The sequence below is a fragment of the Pongo pygmaeus genome, chromosome 19, assembly GCF_028885625.2.
Source record: "Pongo pygmaeus isolate AG05252 chromosome 19, NHGRI_mPonPyg2-v2.0_pri, whole genome shotgun sequence".
In the NCBI taxonomy this organism is placed as follows: Eukaryota; Metazoa; Chordata; class Mammalia; order Primates; family Hominidae; genus Pongo; species Pongo pygmaeus.
Genome location: NC_072392.2, coordinates 19,614,889 through 19,634,616, shown reverse-complemented (window position 1 = coordinate 19,634,616; position 19,728 = coordinate 19,614,889). Strand labels below are relative to the sequence as shown.

The following is a 19,728-nucleotide window of genomic DNA, read 5'->3' as shown; positions in this document are numbered from 1 at the left end:
AAATGGGCCGCTGGAACCGGGCTGGTGGGCCTGGAGGGGCCTGCCTGTCCCCCTTGCAGAGGGTCTTCCCGCCACGTGAAGCCGGCACAGGCCTGGGTGCCAAGGACTGTTGCTCGGGTTTGGCTGAAAGGAAAACAGACATGGTCAGCATCTCCAGTGAGCCCATGCAGGCCTTTCCGGGCTGGGCCTCACCTGCCTGCGTCTCTGGAGTCCTCAGGGTCTCTGTGTGGCCCCTGTGGTCTGACAGTGAGGACATGCCTGTAGTCTGCTGATCCCAGGGGTGTGTGCCGCCTGGCATGGGGAAGCTGTCAGGGCATGGAAGGTGGCTCCTGGGACTGCCCCCAGGGTTCAGCCTAGCTGGGGGCTTCCTGCCACACAACCTCGTCCCAGGGCTGTTGGGCCTTGGATATGGCCCCCAGCCAGAACTCAGGTGGGAGGGGCCTTGGCTGACACCCAGCCCCCTTGCCACCTCGGCTGTCACCCAGCCCCCTTGCCACCTCATGTGGGGACGTGTCTCCGCGGTGAGTGGGCCTGGACGTGGGTCACTCTCTGCCCTCCTGGGCTGCCCCCTCCATACCAGGACTGACCGTTCCCACATCTGGCTGAACTCTTGGCTCTGGCTCTGGGCCCAGGGTCCCACCTGTGCCCTCTCTCTGAATGCTCTAGGGGTCAGAGACACTGATTCCCTTGTCTCCCTGGCTCAAGGCTTGTTGTCCTGGCACCCTTGGAGGACCGTGCAGGAGTGAGGGGCCTCTGCTGCTCTCTGAGGCTGTCAGCACTTGCAGGGAGGAGTGGAGGCTCTCACAAATGGGTCTGGCTCTTCCAGTGCCCTTGAGGGCCCTGTGAGGGGGAGAAAAGGCTACTGTGGAAAGTGGGAAGGGGCTTGTTGGAGGATCTTGTCCACATCCCCCTCCTGCATGCACAGCACATCCAGTACATATGCACTGAGCGTCTGCCCTGAGGAATGGTGGGCCTCCTGTACTTTCTTAGAGTCCAGGAGGAAGAGGAGGAAGAAAAGGTGAAGAGGAAGACCCAGGTAGTAGGGTTAGGGGTCCTGGGCACTTCCCCAGTATTGACTGCCCCAGAGGGTGACTCAGGAGGGGACCTGGTACTGGAGCCCTCCTGGGGGTGGCAGGTCCCCATGCTTCCTTGTTAGTTTCTTCATAGAGGCCTGAAGATGATTAAGAACAGTGTCATCCACAAACAAATGGAAGAACATCCCATGTTCACGGATAGGAAGAATCAATATCATGAAAATGGCCACACTGCCCAAGGTAATTTATAGATTCAATGCCATCCCCATCAAGCTACCAATGACTTTCTTCACAGAATTGGAAAAAACTACTTTAAAGTTCATATGGAACCAAAAAAGGGCCCGCATTGCCAAGACAATCCTAAGCCAAAAGAACAAAGCTGGAAGCATCACCCTACCTGACTTCAAACTATACTACAAGGCTATAGTAACCAAAACAGCATGATGCTGGTACCAAAGCATAGATATAGACCAATGGAACAGAACAAGCCCTCAGAAATAATACCACACATCTAAAACCATCTGATCGTTGACAAACCTGACAAAAACAAGAAATGGGGAAAGGATTCCCTATTTAATAAATGGTGCTGGGAAAACTGGCTAGCCATATGTAGAAAGCTGAAACTGGATCCCTTCCTTACACCTTAGACAAAAATTAATTCAAGATGGATTAAAGACTTAAACGTTAGACCTAAAACCATAAAAACCCTAGAAGAAAACCTAGGCAATACCATTCAGGACATAGGCATGGGCAAGGACTTCATGTCTAAAACACCAAAAGCAATGGCAACAAAAGCCAAAATTGACAAATGAGATCTAATTAAACTAAAGAGCTTCTGCACAGCAAAAGAAACTACCATCAGAGTGAACAGACAACCTACAGAATGGGAGAAAATTTTTGCAACCTACTCATCCGACAAAGGGCTAATATCCAGAATCTACAAAGAACTCAGACAAATTTACAAGAAAAAAACAAACAGCCCCATCAATAAGTGGGTGAAGGATATGAACAGACACTTCTCAAAAGAAGACATTTATGCAGCCAACAGACACATGGAAAAATGCTCATCATCACTGGCCATCAGAGAAATGCAAATCAAAACCACAATGAGATACCATCTCACACCAGTTAGAATGGCGATCATTAAAAAGTCAGAAAAGAGCAGGTGCTGGAGAGGATGTGGAGAAATAGGAACACTTTTACACTGTTGGCGGGACTGTAAACTAGTTCAACCATTGTGGAAGACAGTGTGGCGATTCTTCAAGGATCTAGAACTAGAAATACCATTTGACCCAGCCATCCCATTACTGGGTATATACCCAAAGGACTATAAATCATGCTGCTATAAAGACACATGCACACGTATGTTTATTGCGGCACTATTCACAATAGCAAAGACTTGGAACCAACCCAGATGTCCATCAATGATAGACTGGATTGAGAAAATGTGGCACATATACACCATGGAATACTATGCAGCCACAAAAAAGGATGAGTTCATGTCCTTTGTAGGGACATGAATGAAGCTGGAAACCATCATTCTCAGCAAACTATCGCAAGGACAAAAAACCAAACACCGCATGTTGTCACTCATAGGTGGGAATTGAACAATGAGAACACATGGACACAGGAAGGGGAACATCACACACTGGGGCCTGTCGTGGGGTGGGGGGAGGGGGGAGGGATAGCATTAGGAGATATACCTAATGTAAATGACGAGTTAATGGGTGCAGCACACCAAAATGGCACATGTATACGTATGTAACAAACCTGCACCTTGTGCACATGTACCCTAGAACTTAAAGTATTAAAAAAAAAAAGAGCAGTGTCATCATCCAGGGCCCAGGTATGGAAGAACTGTTCTCAAAAACATGCCCACAGGCCAGACCTGGACATTTTCATATGGCGCTCTAGGGACAAGGTGGGCATCAGGCCAGGAGAGCTCCCTGGGAAGGGTCAGAGCCCACACCCCGTGGCCACTTCAGTCTCCCACTGGGCAGTGCTGGATCCTTTTGTGGCCACGCCACGGGTCCAGATGTGCAAGAACGCTGTGGCTGGGGGGCGGCCTGGGCAGGGAAGTGCTCACCACACTCCAGACTTTCATCTGGGTCATGTGAGGGATGGGCTCGGTGTCACTGTGCCCTGCCCAGCCCACCTGGCCAGACCTCCCCCTGGGCCAGAACAGACGATCATGAGGACAGTGTGAGGAAGCTGCCCTTGGCTAGTCGGGTTCTGACCCCAGTGCTCCCCAAGCCCCATTGGGCACACGTGGACTTACTCCTCTGAACCTTAAAGGCAGTGCTTGTTATCGGCATCAACATCTGTTCCCCTTCCAGCAAATGCATGTCCCACAGGCGCAGGGTGAGCCCAAGACAGATCTGTGGGGAAAATAGGCATGGGACAACCTGGCTCTTCCAGGCTGGGGCTGGTGGCTCGAGCTAGCCCATTGGGGCTTATGTCACCTTCCCCATGAGGGTCACCCAACCCCTCCAGGAGGCTGGGTCAGACAAGGTCTTGCAGCTCCTTATGGGGGGCACTCATTTCAGTGGAGAGAGGGGCTTCCCCAGGGCTTGAGGCTTCCCTGAGTCCTCCCAAGTCGGGTCCTGGCCCAGTCTGTCCATGAGGCTGGGCCTGAGCCCCACCCTCTGCCCTGGGATGAGCCCTCTTGGGCAGAGGGTCTTGCTTGTGTGTCCTGTGGGGATCTGCCTGAGCCTCCTGTGGGCTGGGGGGTGAGTTGGACCCCCCGGCTGGGGAAGCAGGGCACTGCAGGGCAAGGAGGGTCCCTGAGCCAGGGTCTCCCTGTGCCTCTTTACCCCAACATTCAGCATCCTGAGAAGCCAGCTGAATGAGGAACCCTGTGTGCATAGACCTTCCTTGTCCGGATGGGAGGAACAGAGGTGCTCAGGGCCCCCTGAGCTACCCTAAAAACCTCCCTCTTCCAGGGCCCTCTGAATATCCTTCCCCAAGTGCAGAACACTGGGCAGTGTCCCAGGCTCCCCCCAACATCTTCCCCTTCCGGCACTCCTGGTGGACACATTGTCCTTAGCCCTGCTCTGTGGGAGCTGGGCCCCCATCCCTGTGCCTCTGTCTCCTCCAGGGTTGGAAAGGAAACCCAACTCCCAGCCCATGGGAAACCCGACATCCCAGGTCAGGCCCTGGCTGGGACCCAGCCTGTCACCAGCCCCACGAGGGGCTCCAGCCCCCGCTGCTCCTCCAGCCCCCCAGGATGCAGGGCCTCTGGGGAAGAGCCAAGGGGACCATCAACTCACCAGATGCCACATGGTCTTGGGTTGTGACATGGGTACCACATGCTCCTGATGGTCTTGGAGCCCCTGGACTGTCCTGCCATTTGGGCTGTGGAACCCTGAGAAGCCCCCAGCCCATCATGAAATCAGAGCCCTCTCCCAAGATGTGGAGCCATCAGCTGGAAGAGCTGGGCAGCTGCAGAGCCCCCCAAACCCCGAGGCCTCCCACCCTCCCATCTGGTAACCCCACCATGCAGCCTTTACCCTGGAGAGGGGGGGTGGGAACATCCCCTGGAGCCTGGCTGGAGGTTCCCCTGGAGGCCTCCTGGGCCAGGGTGCAAAAAGGGCAAGCCTGACTTTGAGGCCACGACGGGGGCGGCCAGAACAGGGTGGGTGCTGGGCTTCGTGGTCGTCTCCTGGAAGTGGCGTTGGGCCAGGGGACACGGGATGGGGAGATGCTGCCATCTGGGCTTGGTTGGCCCATTTGTGGGCACCAAGGGAAGCTGGAGCCTGGGTAGCTGGAGGGCAGGAGGACACTTAGGGAGGGGAGAGTCAGCTGCACAGAATCAGAGCCGGAGGGCGTGGCTCCATGATATAGAGGGTGGCCACGGGGAGGATGAGATGCCCTCTGCTGATGAAGATGAAAGGTGTCTGACTTGGGCTCTGGGGGTCAGCCCTGGGCTCCTGTGGGACCCTCAGCAGAGACGTCCTAAAGGCTCCCAACAAGCTGGTGACACAAGGAAGGTGTCTTCACTGAAAGCCGAGATCACCTGGCCAGGGTGGCTCTCCCTGGGTCTGGCTGCGTGAGGCAGAGACATCCTTAAGGCTCTTTCTTCTTTCTTTCCTTTCTTTTTAAAGCAAATCATAACCTTTTAGATCCAAGTTACTGAAAACTTCTTTATGCAAGTTTAATTTACATTTCTCTTTCAAATTGTGTCTTTATTGGGACCATCGATTCTTTTTTTTTTTTTTTTTTTTTTTTTTTTCCTGAGACAGAGTCTTGCTCTGTCACCTAGGCTGGAGTGCCATAGTGTGATCTTGGCTCACTGCAACCTCCTGGGTTCAGGTGATTCTCTTGCCTCAGCCTCCCGAGTAGCTGGGACTCCAGGCATGTGCCACCATGCCTGGATAATTTTTTGTATTTTTAGTAGAGACAGGGTTTCACCATGTTGTCCAGGCTGGTCTCAAACTCCTGGCCTCTGGTGATCCACCTGCCTCGGCCTCCCAAAGTGCTGGGATTACAGGCATGAGCCACTGTGCCTGGCTTCAATTCTCATTTTATTTAAAGATTCTTCCTTGGCTCTGGAGACCTGTCACACTTCTGACTCTCTCTCCTGATTCTCTTTGTGTGTGTGTGGGGAGGGGGGGTCGTTTTTTTTGTTTTTTTTGTTTTTGCGTATTTGTTACATAGGTAAACTTGTGCCATGGGGGTTTGGTGCACTAATGATTTCATCACCCAGGTATTAAGCCTAGTACCCATTAGTTATTTTTCCTGATCCTGTCCCCATCCCACTCACCACGGCCTTTCTTATCCTACCCTTCCCATTAGTATTTCAACTGCATGGTGAGAGTTCAGGCATAACACATATTGTTAGTCAAATCAGTGATTTATTTATTCATCAAATAGATATTATGCTTCACTATATGTCAGGCATTGTGGTTATCACCGGAGATACGCTGGTAACTAACACAGACAGTGGAATATAAAACTGACCAATTCCATCCGCATGACCCTGGACACGTCATTTCAACTGGGAACATCAATTTACCACCTAGGAAATGTCTAAGACCCTCCCAACTCAACCCTATCCTACATCTCCCTTACATTATTCATTCAACGTATATAAGCACATGCTGTGCGTACGACTATATTTCAATGCAAGCAAAACACATGGCAAAGGGCTATTTCCTGGTTTGGGGATTGACAGAGAAAGTCTTACAAATATATAAACACTGAGATAGAATTATATATTCAATAAATCATCTTTATTAAAAAGAACACAATGTTAAGAAATAGAGACTAGGTCAGGAGGCTCATCATGTTATAATAATCGTGTGCTAGGATTCGGTTTAAATCAACCAACAAGACATAGTCTGGAGTTGGTTTCTGATCTGAGAAGACACTCTAAAAAATCTGCCATGATAGGATTGTTGTAAGGATCAAATATAGTAAGTCGGGGTACAGGACGTGTAGTGTGTGATACCTAGAGTCAGACTACCTGGATTTGAATCCCCGCTCTGGTAGTCATCAGCTTTATGGCCTTAGGAAAATTGCTTAACCTCTATTTACTTTGGTTTCTTCACCTGTTCTACTGAGAAAGTATAATGGTAACTAAATCATAGGGCTGTTTTGAAGAGTAACAGTTCAAACATGTAAATCCTTGTTATGGAAATTGGCACATGGTGATCACTCAATAAATATTACTTATTGTGAACTAAAATTTGTGTAGCTGCTAATCTATCATTAGCACGAAATAAAAGTTTGTTTTCAAACTCCCACATTGCCTTTATTAAACTATAAATTTCTTGAGAACAAGAAACTAAAATAAAATCAACAGGACATGGTCTAGATTTTTGAAGAGCAAATTACATAGTTAACTAATTATAACACACTGTGCTGTAATCACAGAGGTAGAGGATGCCCCTTATCAGAACACTGACTGATTCAACAGTTTCCATTTCCTTTTCTTGTGCTCCGCAACTCACAGAAGCCAGCTCTCAGAAACGGAATCACGAGTATGGAGGGAGTTCCCCTAAGAAGTGAGTGAGGGAATGCAATTCGGGGTATCAACGAGAGCTGGGAGGCAGAGGGTGGGGTAAGAAGGAGGCATTGCCTGTGATGTAGGTTTCTAATGAAACAGGTGGAATAGATACCTTTACTTGGAATTGGTAGCGATATGGGAAGATACGTGGATGCCAAAGCTCTGGTGAAACTTACCATAGCCCCTGATCTTGCCTCTGCTTCTCCTCCCTCAAGACTAGCACTAGCCATCATTCGGGTGCAATGGAAACAGAGCCCATGTGTATTAAAAGACCTAACTCTGCAGACGCTTAGGAAGGACACAGTTCCAAAGGCGTGGTCCCACTTGCTTCTGTCCTCCGTTGTTCTCCAGCATCAAGCGTGTCATCTCTAACCCCATTGGGGGGATTTCAAGGCCTGTACTGGTTTGGTCCCAATTTAGCTTTATCATCCATATTCGCCCCCACCGCTCTGCAGCTCCACTGAAGCACCCTCTCTTTCCTCTGAGCCCACAATGTCACACCCAGGACTCTGCCTCAGCTGGGCCTCCACTGCCCACCCCTCTATAGATGCCTAAATCCCAGGCAGTTATGCAGACACAACTAAAGTTCCATCCATTCCATGAAGCCTTCCCCAACCCTCTGGTGGAAGGTCACTTCTTCCCCTCGTGGGGTTCTGAGCTTTCATTTCTTTTTCTACTAAGAGTCTTAGCACTTTCTGCTAAATGCTACAATTACCTGTTCACATACTCCACCTGCCCCCACGAGACCAGGGGCATCTCAGAAACAATGAACATTAAAACCAACTAAATCTATTTCTCATTATAAAATGAGGTATGCTGATTGATTGTGAAAGAATAAAATAATAAAGTATGGAACATTTTCAAAAAGCGTACAGATCTGGCTACAGAGCTTTAGTGAGAAGGAACTAGCTAAGTGTAGTCCGTGGTGACACCAATATCTCACCTCCTCTCGCTGTGGAAACCACTTCCCCATAAACAGCCCCAAGACAAGTGAGCACTTCAACTATTCTTGCAAATACCCTGAGCCCTGTGGCTACCAAGAACCCCAGCATGTGCAATTCAACAAGACACCACGGTGCTTAAAAACCATCCTCTCTCATCAGCTGCCATCTCCATCTTCCCATGACTCAGGGCTTACCTCTTAAGAGAAGGGGACACAGCTTGGACCCCAGAAGGGGGCTGGTGACTGAGTGCCCAAGCCCTGTCCTCTTCTGCTCACACCCCCAGATCCCCAACTTCCTGCTAGTTCTTCTCACCCCCAAATCCCCAACTTCCTGCCAGTTCTTCTCATCCGCAAATCATCCCCTGAACAGCGCTGTCTCCATCTACTTCCTTCTGATTTTATCACTGGTTAGAAGGAGTTGGCTCACCTGTCCCTAGTGAAAAATGACTCAGGGTCACAGTGCTCCTTCCCTCAGAATGCCCAGGTCCCCAAGCACCCAGGCATCTGCTGCTTTTCCTAGGACCCCCAGAAGACCCCTAGAAAAATGGTAGATGGCAATTATGAGACTCACAGCTGGGCCAGGTAAGGGCTGGTGTTCCTGCCCATCTCTGGAGAGAAGCAGGACTTGGAGGGGGGCAGCCTGCAAGGGCACCAGCTGGTTTGAGGGCCATCTTGGGGACCCCAGGCCTTTGAGGTCCTATCTGGTGATGGGACACAGGGAAGGGCCAGAGATGTGTTTTCTGGCCTGACCTGGGGTCTGCAAGGAAACAGGGAAGAGCTGCCCCTGGCAGAGGGAAGAGAGGAGGAAGTGTTAGCAGGAGGAGGCTGCCTGAGGAGACCCCCTGCACCACTGAGGAAAGGTCTAGGGAGCTGAGGTTGGACAAAGAGTCCTGAGCAAGTGGACAGGCCCTATGCTTGCCAAGACAGAGAGGGGACTAGGAATTCCCTTCTGATTCCTCAATTTTTATAACTCTCTCTTTCAACAGCTTCCAGAATGAAAGTGGCTGAAGCTGGCAGGTCTGTGCCAACCCCATCGAGCTCTGGTGCTAAGTGCATCATTGACCTCAGAGTCGAATCCCTGAGTGACCTGGAAGCAACAAGACACTGTTACATTTGTGACAGATTAGGAAGCAGGGACCCAGGCCCTAGGGACGTCCCTTCAATTCCTGAACCTACCCCTACCCAAGCAACCTCACTCTGGGACTCTTCTTAACATGCATTTCAACTTACCTAGATTATTTAATTTGTGTAATGTATTTCTATGTGTTCTTGACTGCTTGTCGGAAGCGATCCCACAACACTCTATACCCCTTCCTCAGCCCCTCCAGTCACACAGTGGTTGACATATATTCAGGCACATGGCTATTCTTTGTGGCTCTCATGCAAGGTGGGTGGCTACGTTCAGCTTTTTCTAGAGGACATTGTTCCAAAGCTGTCAACCAACAAATATTTATAGGACATTATTTATCATTTCTGTGTTCAGCTATGTAAAATAACGAATTCGTTTTGAGTAAACCAGTCTTAAACTGTTGGTGATTCTATTGGCTTTGTTTTGTGACAAACAAAGGTAGTGGGATGGGAGGGGAAGAGTAGAAAACTCTGAACAGGGGAAGTCAGCAGAAAGGAAATGATAATGCCTCTCCCCAAATAATGAAACACTATTTCATAAAACAAGGATTATTTTATAAAATATTATGCACCCAGTGTATAATGCATATGCACTAGGTAAATTTGTGCTTGATATATATATTCATGCATTTAAGCTTATTTTTCTCACAAGTCAAGCTCTCTTAAAAATTACTCATTGTCCTTCAAATTCTAACAGTGTCTCCAAGGGCTAAGTATTATTAATATTCCCATTTGATAGAAGAGGAAATGTTGGCTCAGAAAGTTAAAACCACTTGTCCGTGGTCGTGCAGCGAATAAATAATGTAACTAATATGCAAACCTCTGAGCAGCCCAGAACCACCTGAGATGGTCATTTAAAATGCTAACAAGAGAATTGGGTTTGGATGTGGGAATCTAGATTTTTACCAAACCCCCAAGTGAAACACATGCAGACTAAAGACAAGAAACTACTGAATTTGTCAATAAGACTTTTTTTTTTTTGAGACTGAGTCTTGCTCTGTCGCCCAGGCTGGATTGCAGTGGCATGATCTCGGCTCACTGCAACCTCCACCTCCCAGGTTCAAGCGATTCTCCTGCCTCAGCCTCCTGAGTAGCTGAGGCGCCCGCCACCACACCCGGCAAATTTTTGTATTTTTAGTAGAGATGGAGTATCACCATGTTGGTCAGGCTGGTCTCAAACTTCTGACTTTGTAATTTGACCACCTCGGTCTCCCAGTTTTTTGTTTGTTTGTTTGTTTGTTTGTTTTGTTTTGACTTGTTTTGAGATGGAGTCTTGCTCTGTCGCCCAGGCTGGAGTATAGTGGTGCCATCTCGACTCACTGCAACTTCCGCCTCCTGGGTTCAAGTGATCTTCCTGCCTCAGCCTCCCAGGTAGCTGGGATCACAGGTGCATATGAACACACCCAGCTAATTTTTGTATTTTTAGTAGAGATGGGGCTTCACCATGTTGGCCAGGCTGGTCTTGAACTCCTGAACTTGAGAGATCTTCCTGCCTCGACCTCCCAAAGTGCTGGGATTATAGGTATAAGCCACTGCACCCAGTCTCAATAAGAATTTAACCGCTCTTAAAAATAAGATGCACATGGTAACAGACATCTTACCTAGGTATTATTTCCCTAGAATCCATGCTCCACAAAATCAGTGGTTAACATTAGATAAAGGAAAGACAGTCAGCCAGTATATACAACAAGACTTCTATTGTGAATGCAGAATTATTTGACAGATTGCCTAGACTGAGGTTAAGAAACTATGGTCCTCAGAACAAACCTAGTATTACCCCTGTTTTGTAAACAAAGTTTTGTTGAAACACAACCACTCCCACTCTTTTACATATTATCTATCCCAGCTTTCCAAGACAAAGGTGGAGTCACATTGTTGCAACAGAGATTATATAGCCCACAAAGACAACAATATTTACTATCTGGTCTTTTATAGAAAATATTTGCTAACTCCTGGCCTACGTTTTAGTATATACTTTTTTAAGTACAAGAAAGTTAGACTGAATCAGGATTCCTGCTGTACAATGCAAGGGGGAGGAATTCAACATACTTGTGAGAAACGCAAAATATATTAACTTTCTTTTTCATAAGCCCTGCTTTGTGTGTTTTAAACAATCTATTTTTTAGTATCAAAAAGTGACATTTTGGTAACCAGCATTTTTGAAGAGCAATGACACGGTCTGTAGAAAAATTTAAAATGTACATACTCTTCAATCTATCTTATTTCTAGGAATCTATTTCAAGAAACACTATCTAAAGAAACAAAGGAGGGCCAAGCATGGTGGTTCACTCTTGTAACCCCTGCACTTTGGGAGGCCAAGGCAAGTGGATAGCTTGAGGTCAGGAGTTGGAGACCAGCCTGGCCAACACGATGAAACCTCATCTTTACTAAATTACAAAAATTAGCCGGGCATGGTGGCAGGTGCCTGTAATCCCAGCTACCTGGGAGGCTGAGGCAAGAGAATTGCTTGAACCTGGGAGACAGGGTAGCAGTGAGCCGAGATCGTGCCACTGCACTCCAGCCTGGGTGACAGAGTGAGACTCTGTCTCAAAAAAAAAAAAAAAAAAAAAAGACACAAAGTTTTGGTACATTGCTGTTGTTTGCAGCTCTGTTTGTAAAAACAACCAATAGAAATAAATTCTTTAAAATATGAATAGTTTAAACCATGATGCTATAGCCACATAATAAACATGAAATTACTGAAAAGAATAAAGTAGATATACATACTGAAATGAAAGGTATCTATGATATTAATGTAAAACTATGCATATAAAATATACATTCCATATGTGTATCTCTATACCAATCTCTATATTACCACATATTTGTTATATAACTATATGTATAATAATATTTGCTTTGGTAAAAGCTATATATATTTACATAAACATAAGAAGGACATTTGATGTGCTATATCCCAATCTATTAAATGTGATTTCCCTGGCAACCATGATTTTTAAGAAATGAGGATCTCCACTTTTCATTTTCCATTCTTTGTGCTTTGATTTTCATAAGTATGAGTATACGATTTTTAATTCAAAAACCAAGATTTGAGAAGCTGGGGCCTTGCATTAAAAACAGGTTCTCTCTTAGTTCTCTTGAACCACTTGCTCTGGGTCCCTCATTGAGGGGACGAGCTTTGCAGATTTCAGTCTAGTTCAGAGAACTTCAGGAAGGTTCGCAGCTGTTATGTTACCCATTGTATCAAGAGATCAAGGCAAAAAACATGTCCTGTCTAGCTCCAAAGAGTACATTTTGACTCTCTCTCTCTCTCTACACACACACACACACACACACACACACGCACCTGCATAAATAACTATTCTCATGCAACATTTTATAATCCCTTCCAACTTGGAGATATTCCTCCTCTAGCCCAACATCATAGCAAACCAGCTAGGGCAAGTGTGGGGGCATTATCCGGAAACATGATAGTAGCAACCTCAAGGATGTAACAGTCCCATCTTCCCAGGGCCGGAGTGAGAGGGAGGGAGACGATGTGGACACAGGGCCTGGCAGGCAGAGCGTTTCCTCCCATTGCCTGCATGCCAGGCCCCTGTGAGACGCCAGAGAAGTGGCTGAGGTCAGGTGGTCAGGTGGACGTATCTGAGCTGTGCCCTGCACTGTGGGGCTGCCTCGGACAGGGCCTGGCTCATTGGCCCCACGTGTGCCCACGGTGACATGGCTGCTCTTCCAAACCCAACTCCCTCACCCTGGCCTCTTGGCCTCTTGGCTTTCTCACCACGTGCCTGGAGTGCAGAGTTCTGGGAATCTGGTGGCCCACCCTGTGTAGAGGGTGCCTGACCACTGTGTCTTATTCTTACAATTCATATACGTTTGTTGTAGCTCAAAATGTTTTCACTGGGTCCTGTTTCTTGATACGTTTCACTTGCATACCTTTGGGCCACCAGAAGTTTTGGCATGTCTGTCCAGTGGCTCTGGTTGTCCCACCTCTGTACCCCAAGACACCCGTGGGGGCTACGCTGGGGGCGCTGCCACACTGGGACGGAGTGATGCCTGCTCTATCCTTCAGACCCCTGGACTGTGATGGGCCCTCTGCTGCCCTCTGCTGCCCTCTGCTGCCGCCTCTCCACTCCTTCGCCCGGCAGGTCTCTGAGCACCCTGAACAGCCACACATTTGGCCAGAGGTAAAAAGACCAGTGGGCACTGCCTGAGGCCATGTCACTGTGCTGCCAAACAGGTGGCTTCCTTGGCCCTGACCCCGGGGTTCCCACCAGTGCCTCCACCCAGCCCTCTGTGGGGCTGCCTTCCCACGGAGTCTGACCACTGTCCACAGAAGCGGGAGGGCAGGAGGCTGATTCCAGGTCAGGGAGCTGTTAGGGGGGCTCTTGGATAGACCCTCCCCACCTAGTGAGTGGCAAGAGACAGAAACTGACCCCATCGTTTAGGGGCGGGTCCCATGGGAGGGACAGGTGGAGTAAGCCATGAGAGGAGGCCCTGGCTGGTGCTGGCCCTGAGGAGATAGATGGGGAGGGGGGTCTGGCTTTGAGAGCAGAGCCTCTCCCCAAAACCCCAGCCCTGCCCCTCCCTGGGCCTCTCAGACGCCGTTGCTGGCAAAGTGTTCAGAAGAGAAGATTTTGGTTCTCGAGTATCATTCAGCCTGAAAAAGGAAGTTTTGACACGGGCTGCAATATGGATGAAGCCTGAAGACATTCTGCTGAGTGAAAGAAGGTAGACACAAAAGGACAGATACCAGGTGACTGCACTTACATGAGGTTCCTAGAATAGTCACATCCCTAGAGAAGAATGGCGGTTGCCAGGGGCCGGGGGAGGAGGAATGGGGAGCTGTTGTTTAATGGGTCCAGTCTCAATTCTGCAGGATGAAGAGGCTTCTGGAGATGGCTTGCACACAGTGTGAAGGTAGAAGGGACTGCGCACGACTGAACTGTACACTAAAAATGGGTGGGTGGGTGGGTGGGGAGTGAAAGAATAAAAAGCAATGGTTGAAATGGGAAATTTATATTTGTGTATTTAGCACAATAAAAAAAAACAAGAGTCCCCCAGGACTGGCAGTGCTCATTGAATGCTCACAACAGCCACGTAGGCAGGGACAATCAACCCTATTTACAGATGGGCAAGTTGAGACTGACCTTTAGAAAAGCGGACAAGGAAGGTTGCATCCCAGGGCGTCCAGCCTCCCTCAGGCCCTCCAGAGGCCTGTGCCAGTCCTGCTTCAGCTTGCCCACCCTGGGCCCCTCCCCACACCCCAGCCCCAGCTCCCCACACCCCAGGACCCCAGCTCTTCCAGGAAATGCACCACATCCGCTTCCCTGCAAAGCTGGATTTACACAGAGAAAGAACGGGGGACTAGGGGAGCCACCATGGCTCAGGGCCTCCCATCCCCACTTCCAATGCCTGAGGGATACACCCCTAAGTGGACCCCCAAGCAGACCCCCCATCCTGGAGAGATGTGGGGGTCTTCGCTCCGGGGGGGCACTGGTCATCCCCACCTTCAGCTTGGGAGGGACCGAGGGCACCCCGAAGCCGGGGACCGCCAAGCCGGAGCCAGTGGAGGGGCGCGAAGTCGGCGAGTTGGAAACTTACTGCAATCGTCCACTGGTAGCCTTCGGCGTCCGGCTCGTCCTCTGGCGACTTGGCGGGGGGCTGCGCAGGGCTGGGACCTCGGCGGGATCCTTAGGCTCCGAAGAAATGGTCCCCATCCTTGTCGTCGTCGCGGGCGCCATCAGAGGGGCGGCGGCGGCCGGCGCTGGCGGTGGCTGGGCGCGCCGGGGCGTCATGGGGCAGGTCCGGCGGGAAGTCGGGGAAGTAGCCAGAGATCTGCCGGATGGGGCGGATGGGGCCGGGGCACACGTGGATGGCCACATGCTCCTGGATGCAAATCTTCGCCTTTTCCCCGCACCGCCCGGGGGTGGTACAGGCAGCGCCTCCCCGCCCCGCCACGGCCTGGCCCGGAGCGACCCCGGCCGGGGGCGGCTCAGCAGGCCCGGCGTGGCGCGGCGAGGCCTCCGCGAAGGCCAGCGCGACTGAGTGCCAGGGGCGGGCAGGCAGGGGGCCGGCCCAGCCCACGTCACTCAGCAGCAACCAGGCAGGGTGAATGTGCGGGCTGCCCAGGCAGTGCAGAGCGGAGAGAGCTGCGTGGGGCCACACTCACTCGCACTCACACCGGCGGGCACTCCGGCTTGGGACCCCGTGCGCGCACTGCCTGGGGACAAGCGGGCAGCCAGCAGGACAGGGACCCGCAGAACGCACACTCACTCACACGTTCCTACAGGTGCCAGCACATGCTGGGCTCCGTTCGCTCTCACGGGACACACGCAGGTGTGCAAGGACAACGCAAGTGCACGCACACGTGTGCAGACACGTAGTGGAAACATCCACTCGCTCACACCTGTAGGACACACACACACACAAACATATGCACACATACAGAGTTGGTTGAGGATGCTGTAACACAGTACACCCCCTAATGCACGCGCACGCGCGCTCACACACACACACACACACACACACAGTTGATCACGGGCACCCAGGGCAGAATCTTCCATATCCCCAAGGACCCCTAATAAGATGCACAAACATGCACCCATAGAAGTAATCAGGGGACCTTGGGCACAACTCCCTCTCTCCTTCCCCATCTACCAGGACGCGGAGTCACACTCCTAGGCATGTGGGGACAGGCTGCCTACACACGGGAAGGACATGGACATGCTCAATTGTACGAGGACACTGCAGGCACAGTCTGTGCACACATATTCTCAGGTCACATAAACACAGCACTCTGTAACCTCGAGTCAGTCCCTCACTGAAGCACCCACTGGGACAGGGTGACTGAGAACCAGGACAGGGCCTGGTCAGGAGGGGTTGAGGGCAGGGCCTGGGAAGTGAGTGATGCAATGAGGTTGGGCAGTACCACCCACCACCCAACCACCCACTCCAGGCCTCCCACATAATCCGGTCACTAAACAAATCCCAGAGGGCCCAGCCCCAGCTGTTACCTGGCTTTTCAGAAACAGAATTCGGTTGGGAATGGCAGCTGCTTAGACAGGTCTGTCCCCAGAAAGCCCCGGGTATGGATGGAGTCCCGTCTACCCTCTGGTTTCCACTGGCACATTTATCTACCAACATTCTGTCCAAGTCTCCTCTTCTGAGCCCTCACCAGAATCACCCTTAATGAAGAGTCACAGGGAGAAGACGTCCACCCACGCATCAGGAGACAGGCCTGGAACAGAGCCTTCCTGCACAGCCTCAGAAGGGACCCACCCTGCTGACACCTTGATCTTGGACTCATGGCCTCCAGTACTGTGAGACAGTAACATTCTGTTGTTGAAGGTGTGCAGTCTGTGGTACTATAAAACAGCCCTAGGAAACGAATGCAGCCTGTTAGCCCACAGATGGTGAAGGGATGGAATGCTCCATGGAGCTCCAGGCTCACTGTCTGCAGCTCCTAAAGTGTGCTACGGGACCCTTGGGTGGGTGTAGGTACGCGGGGTAATTTTGGGTGGTTCAAGGTGAATAATTTCAATTGACATAACAATGTATTTATCTTGCTGGGTAAATGAGGGATCCCCAACTGTTAGGAACCAGGCTACACAGCAGGAGGTGAGCAGCCAGCCAGTGAGCAAAGCTTCATCTGTAGAAACAGCCACTTCCCATCCCTCGCATTACCGCATGAGCTCTGCCTCCTGTGAGATGAGCGGTGCCATTAGATTCTCATAGAAGCACGAACCCTACTGTGAACTACGCATGCCAGGGATCTGGATTGCGTGCTCCTTATGAGAACCTAATGCCTGATGATCTGTGACTGTCACCCATCACCCCCAGATGGAACCATGTAGTTGCAGGAAAACAAGTTCAGGGCTCCCACTGATTCAATTGATTCTACATTATGGTGAGTTGTGTAATTATTTCATTATATATTACAGTTAAATAATAATAGAAATAAAGCACACAATAAATGTAATGGGCTTGAATCATCTCCGCATCATCCCTTCCCCTTCTCCTGGGTCCGTGGAAGAGTCGTCTTCAAGAAAACTGGTCTCAGGTAGCAAAAAGGTTGGGAACCACTGGTGTAAATGCTTCAAGGAATAGTTAAGCAGCTTCAGGTTTACATGCTACAAAAAATACAGGTTTAAATGCTAATAAAAATGGGTGCAAATGAAAACACTCTTGCTGTGGTCCAAGGAATCTTAAGCATTCTATCAGAAAGACTTGCAGCTTGGAGCTGCAGCTGCCCTCCCACATCCTGTCCACTGTAACCCCTGCAACACACAAACACGCACACACACGCACACACATGCTGTGCTTCATGCCCTCACTAGAGTGGCCTGGGAGGGAATGCATGTGGTTTTTTTTTTTTTTTTTTTGAGTTGGAGTTTCACTCTTGTTGCCCAGGCTGGAGTGCAATGGTGCAATCTCGGCTCTCTGCAACTTCTGCCTCCTGGGTTCAAGCAATTCTCCTGCCTCAGTCTCCCGAGTAGCTGGGATTACAGGCATGTGCCACCATGCCTGGGTAATTTTGTATTTTTAGTAGAGATGGGGTTTCTCCATGTTGGTCAGGCCGGTCTCGAACTCCTGATCTCAGGTGATCCGCCCACCTCAGCCTTCTAAAGTGCCGGGATTACAGGCGTGAGTCACCGCGCCCAGCCGGGAATGCATGCTTTTAGGAGAAATGAAGACAACTCAGGCCCCTCATTCTCCTGGTGTTTGCACAAGTGCCTTCTCCGCAGACCATGCTTCAGTCTCTTTCTTAGTTCTCCTTCTTACTGAAAGAGAGAAGCAGAGCCCCAGCATGTACCCAGCTGCTTAGGGCCCAAGCCAAGTACACAAGTTTCCTGGGGAGCCTGGTGAGTGGAAGGCACTGCAGATCCTCCCCAAAAGCGGCGTCAGTTTTTGATGGATCCTTGAGCCCAGGAAGGCAATAGACAAGACATCACGGTTCACCAGAAGAGAAAACAAAAATGCAGTGAGGAAGGGCAGTAGTCAAAGGTTTTATGCTCCACGAGAAGGGGTTCTCAGGGCTCTGAGCAGCAGGCAGAAGACTTTATTGCACGTGTGGTTAGGTGATGGCGACCTACAGTTTTCACTGGGAACTGGGATCCAGAGTAACTCAACCTCCTACTCATGCACGTCTCTCTCTGTCTCTTTGCGTTTTGTGTCTCTCTCTCCATCTCTCGCCCTCCTTATCCTCTCAGTCTCCTCTGTCTTTCTCCCAGTCTCTCGTCCTCTCTCTCATTCCCTTCTCCTCATCTCTCTTTCTCCTTTTCCAGTTCTCTCTCCCTCCTCATCTCGCTGCATGCTACTGTTCAGGCTCCTGGGGCTCCACGTGGATGGGCGGACACGGGACTCCTAGGCTAATTTTCACGGGACAAGCACAGGGCTGCAGGACCTAGGTCCCCCACCTCCCAGCACCCTCAAAATGAGAGGTGTGGGGTGTGCCCGTGCTCTCCTGGGTGGGCGCCACACTCTCCAGGAAGCAGAAACTGCAGGACAAAGCTGGCGCAAGTGACATGCCCACATGGCTGCCAGCTTCCATCTTGGGATCTGCTGAGGCCAAAGCAGAGGACACCTGCCCACGACCGACCCCGCACCAGGGTGGGGGGAGGGGTAGGTTTGGGGGTGGGAATGGGGATGGGAGCAGCCACTCCAAAGCAGTCCCTGGCTGGCTTCCTGCCCTGCACCCTGTCATGCAAGGCCTCTCCTCCCTCCCCACCCCTGCCCCTCACCACCTCCACCCCTAGGCTGTCCAGATCCAGGCTCCAGAAGTCTCCCAGGATCCAAGAACTAAGGGCAACCACTGGGCTCTGCAGCCCCTAGTCCATGAGTCAGCCACCCCTCTGCATGCTGACAAACCTTGGCTGTCACTTATCCTCCACCCCAAACCAGCCTCAGCCCCATCCTACTGCAGGCCTGTGTGGCTGCTGGAGAAGCTGGGCTCCTTTCCTCACCCCGAGGCTGCCTGATACGCTTTCTGGATCCTGAAGAAAACTGACCCACTATTCTCATACTGGTGCAGCTTCTTCCAAGACCTCAAAACTGGACAACGTGAACTTGTCTTGTTTCTTGTCTCTTCTTGGTAGGTCTGTCGTTGGGACAGTACAAGATTGGGGGGTGGGGGGAGACAATGGATGAATGGATGTATGAATGGACTTCCCCCCACCAGCATTACCACCTCCTCCTAAACATAGTCCTGAGAGCTCTATTTCCTGGTAAACTTCCCCCTTCCCACCCTGGTCCAGGGAAGCCCAAAGGCCATCACCCTCCACCCACCCTTCCTGGGGTCCACTCTACTGTCTGCTTGCCCAGATGTCTTAACCCGGCTTTATCAAGCTAGAACAGATAGCAGGGATGAGTCCCCAGCCTCTGCCAGGAAGATTTGCCAAAATGTTCTCAGTTTAGAAGCAGGGGCAGTGACGGGGCCTAGGGATGACCCCAGGGTTGTCACTCAAGTAGCAAGAAGGGCAAGGAGCCCTGTTTCCTGCCCTTACCCTGGGAGAACTTGGCCGGGGCTCCACAAGGCCCTGCAGGGGCAGCAGGAGAGCAAATCCACCCTCCTCTTGAGGAAGTCACCACCATCCCTAGGAAGCAGCAGATGGGGGCGCACTGGCAGAGACCTCGTGTGCTATAGGGCAAGGCCA

General features: G+C 50.7%; 1 protein-coding gene across 1 annotated transcript; it reads right to left on the bottom strand.

Annotated features, from left to right (window-relative positions):
• Window positions 1-662: 662 nt before the first annotated feature.
• On the bottom strand, window positions 663-13,250 carry LOC129017508 (putative TBC1 domain family member 29). The gene is made up of 6 exons (XM_054458133.1): window positions 13,010-13,250; window positions 4,213-4,271; window positions 3,848-3,907; window positions 3,313-3,412; window positions 1,113-1,171; window positions 663-830 (listed from the first exon to the last, which is right to left on the bottom strand). The coding sequence occupies exons 1-6, from the start codon at window positions 13,248-13,250 to the stop codon at window positions 663-665; spliced, it is 687 nt and encodes a 228-aa protein (XP_054314108.1).
• Window positions 13,251-19,728: the final 6,478 nt, after the last annotated feature.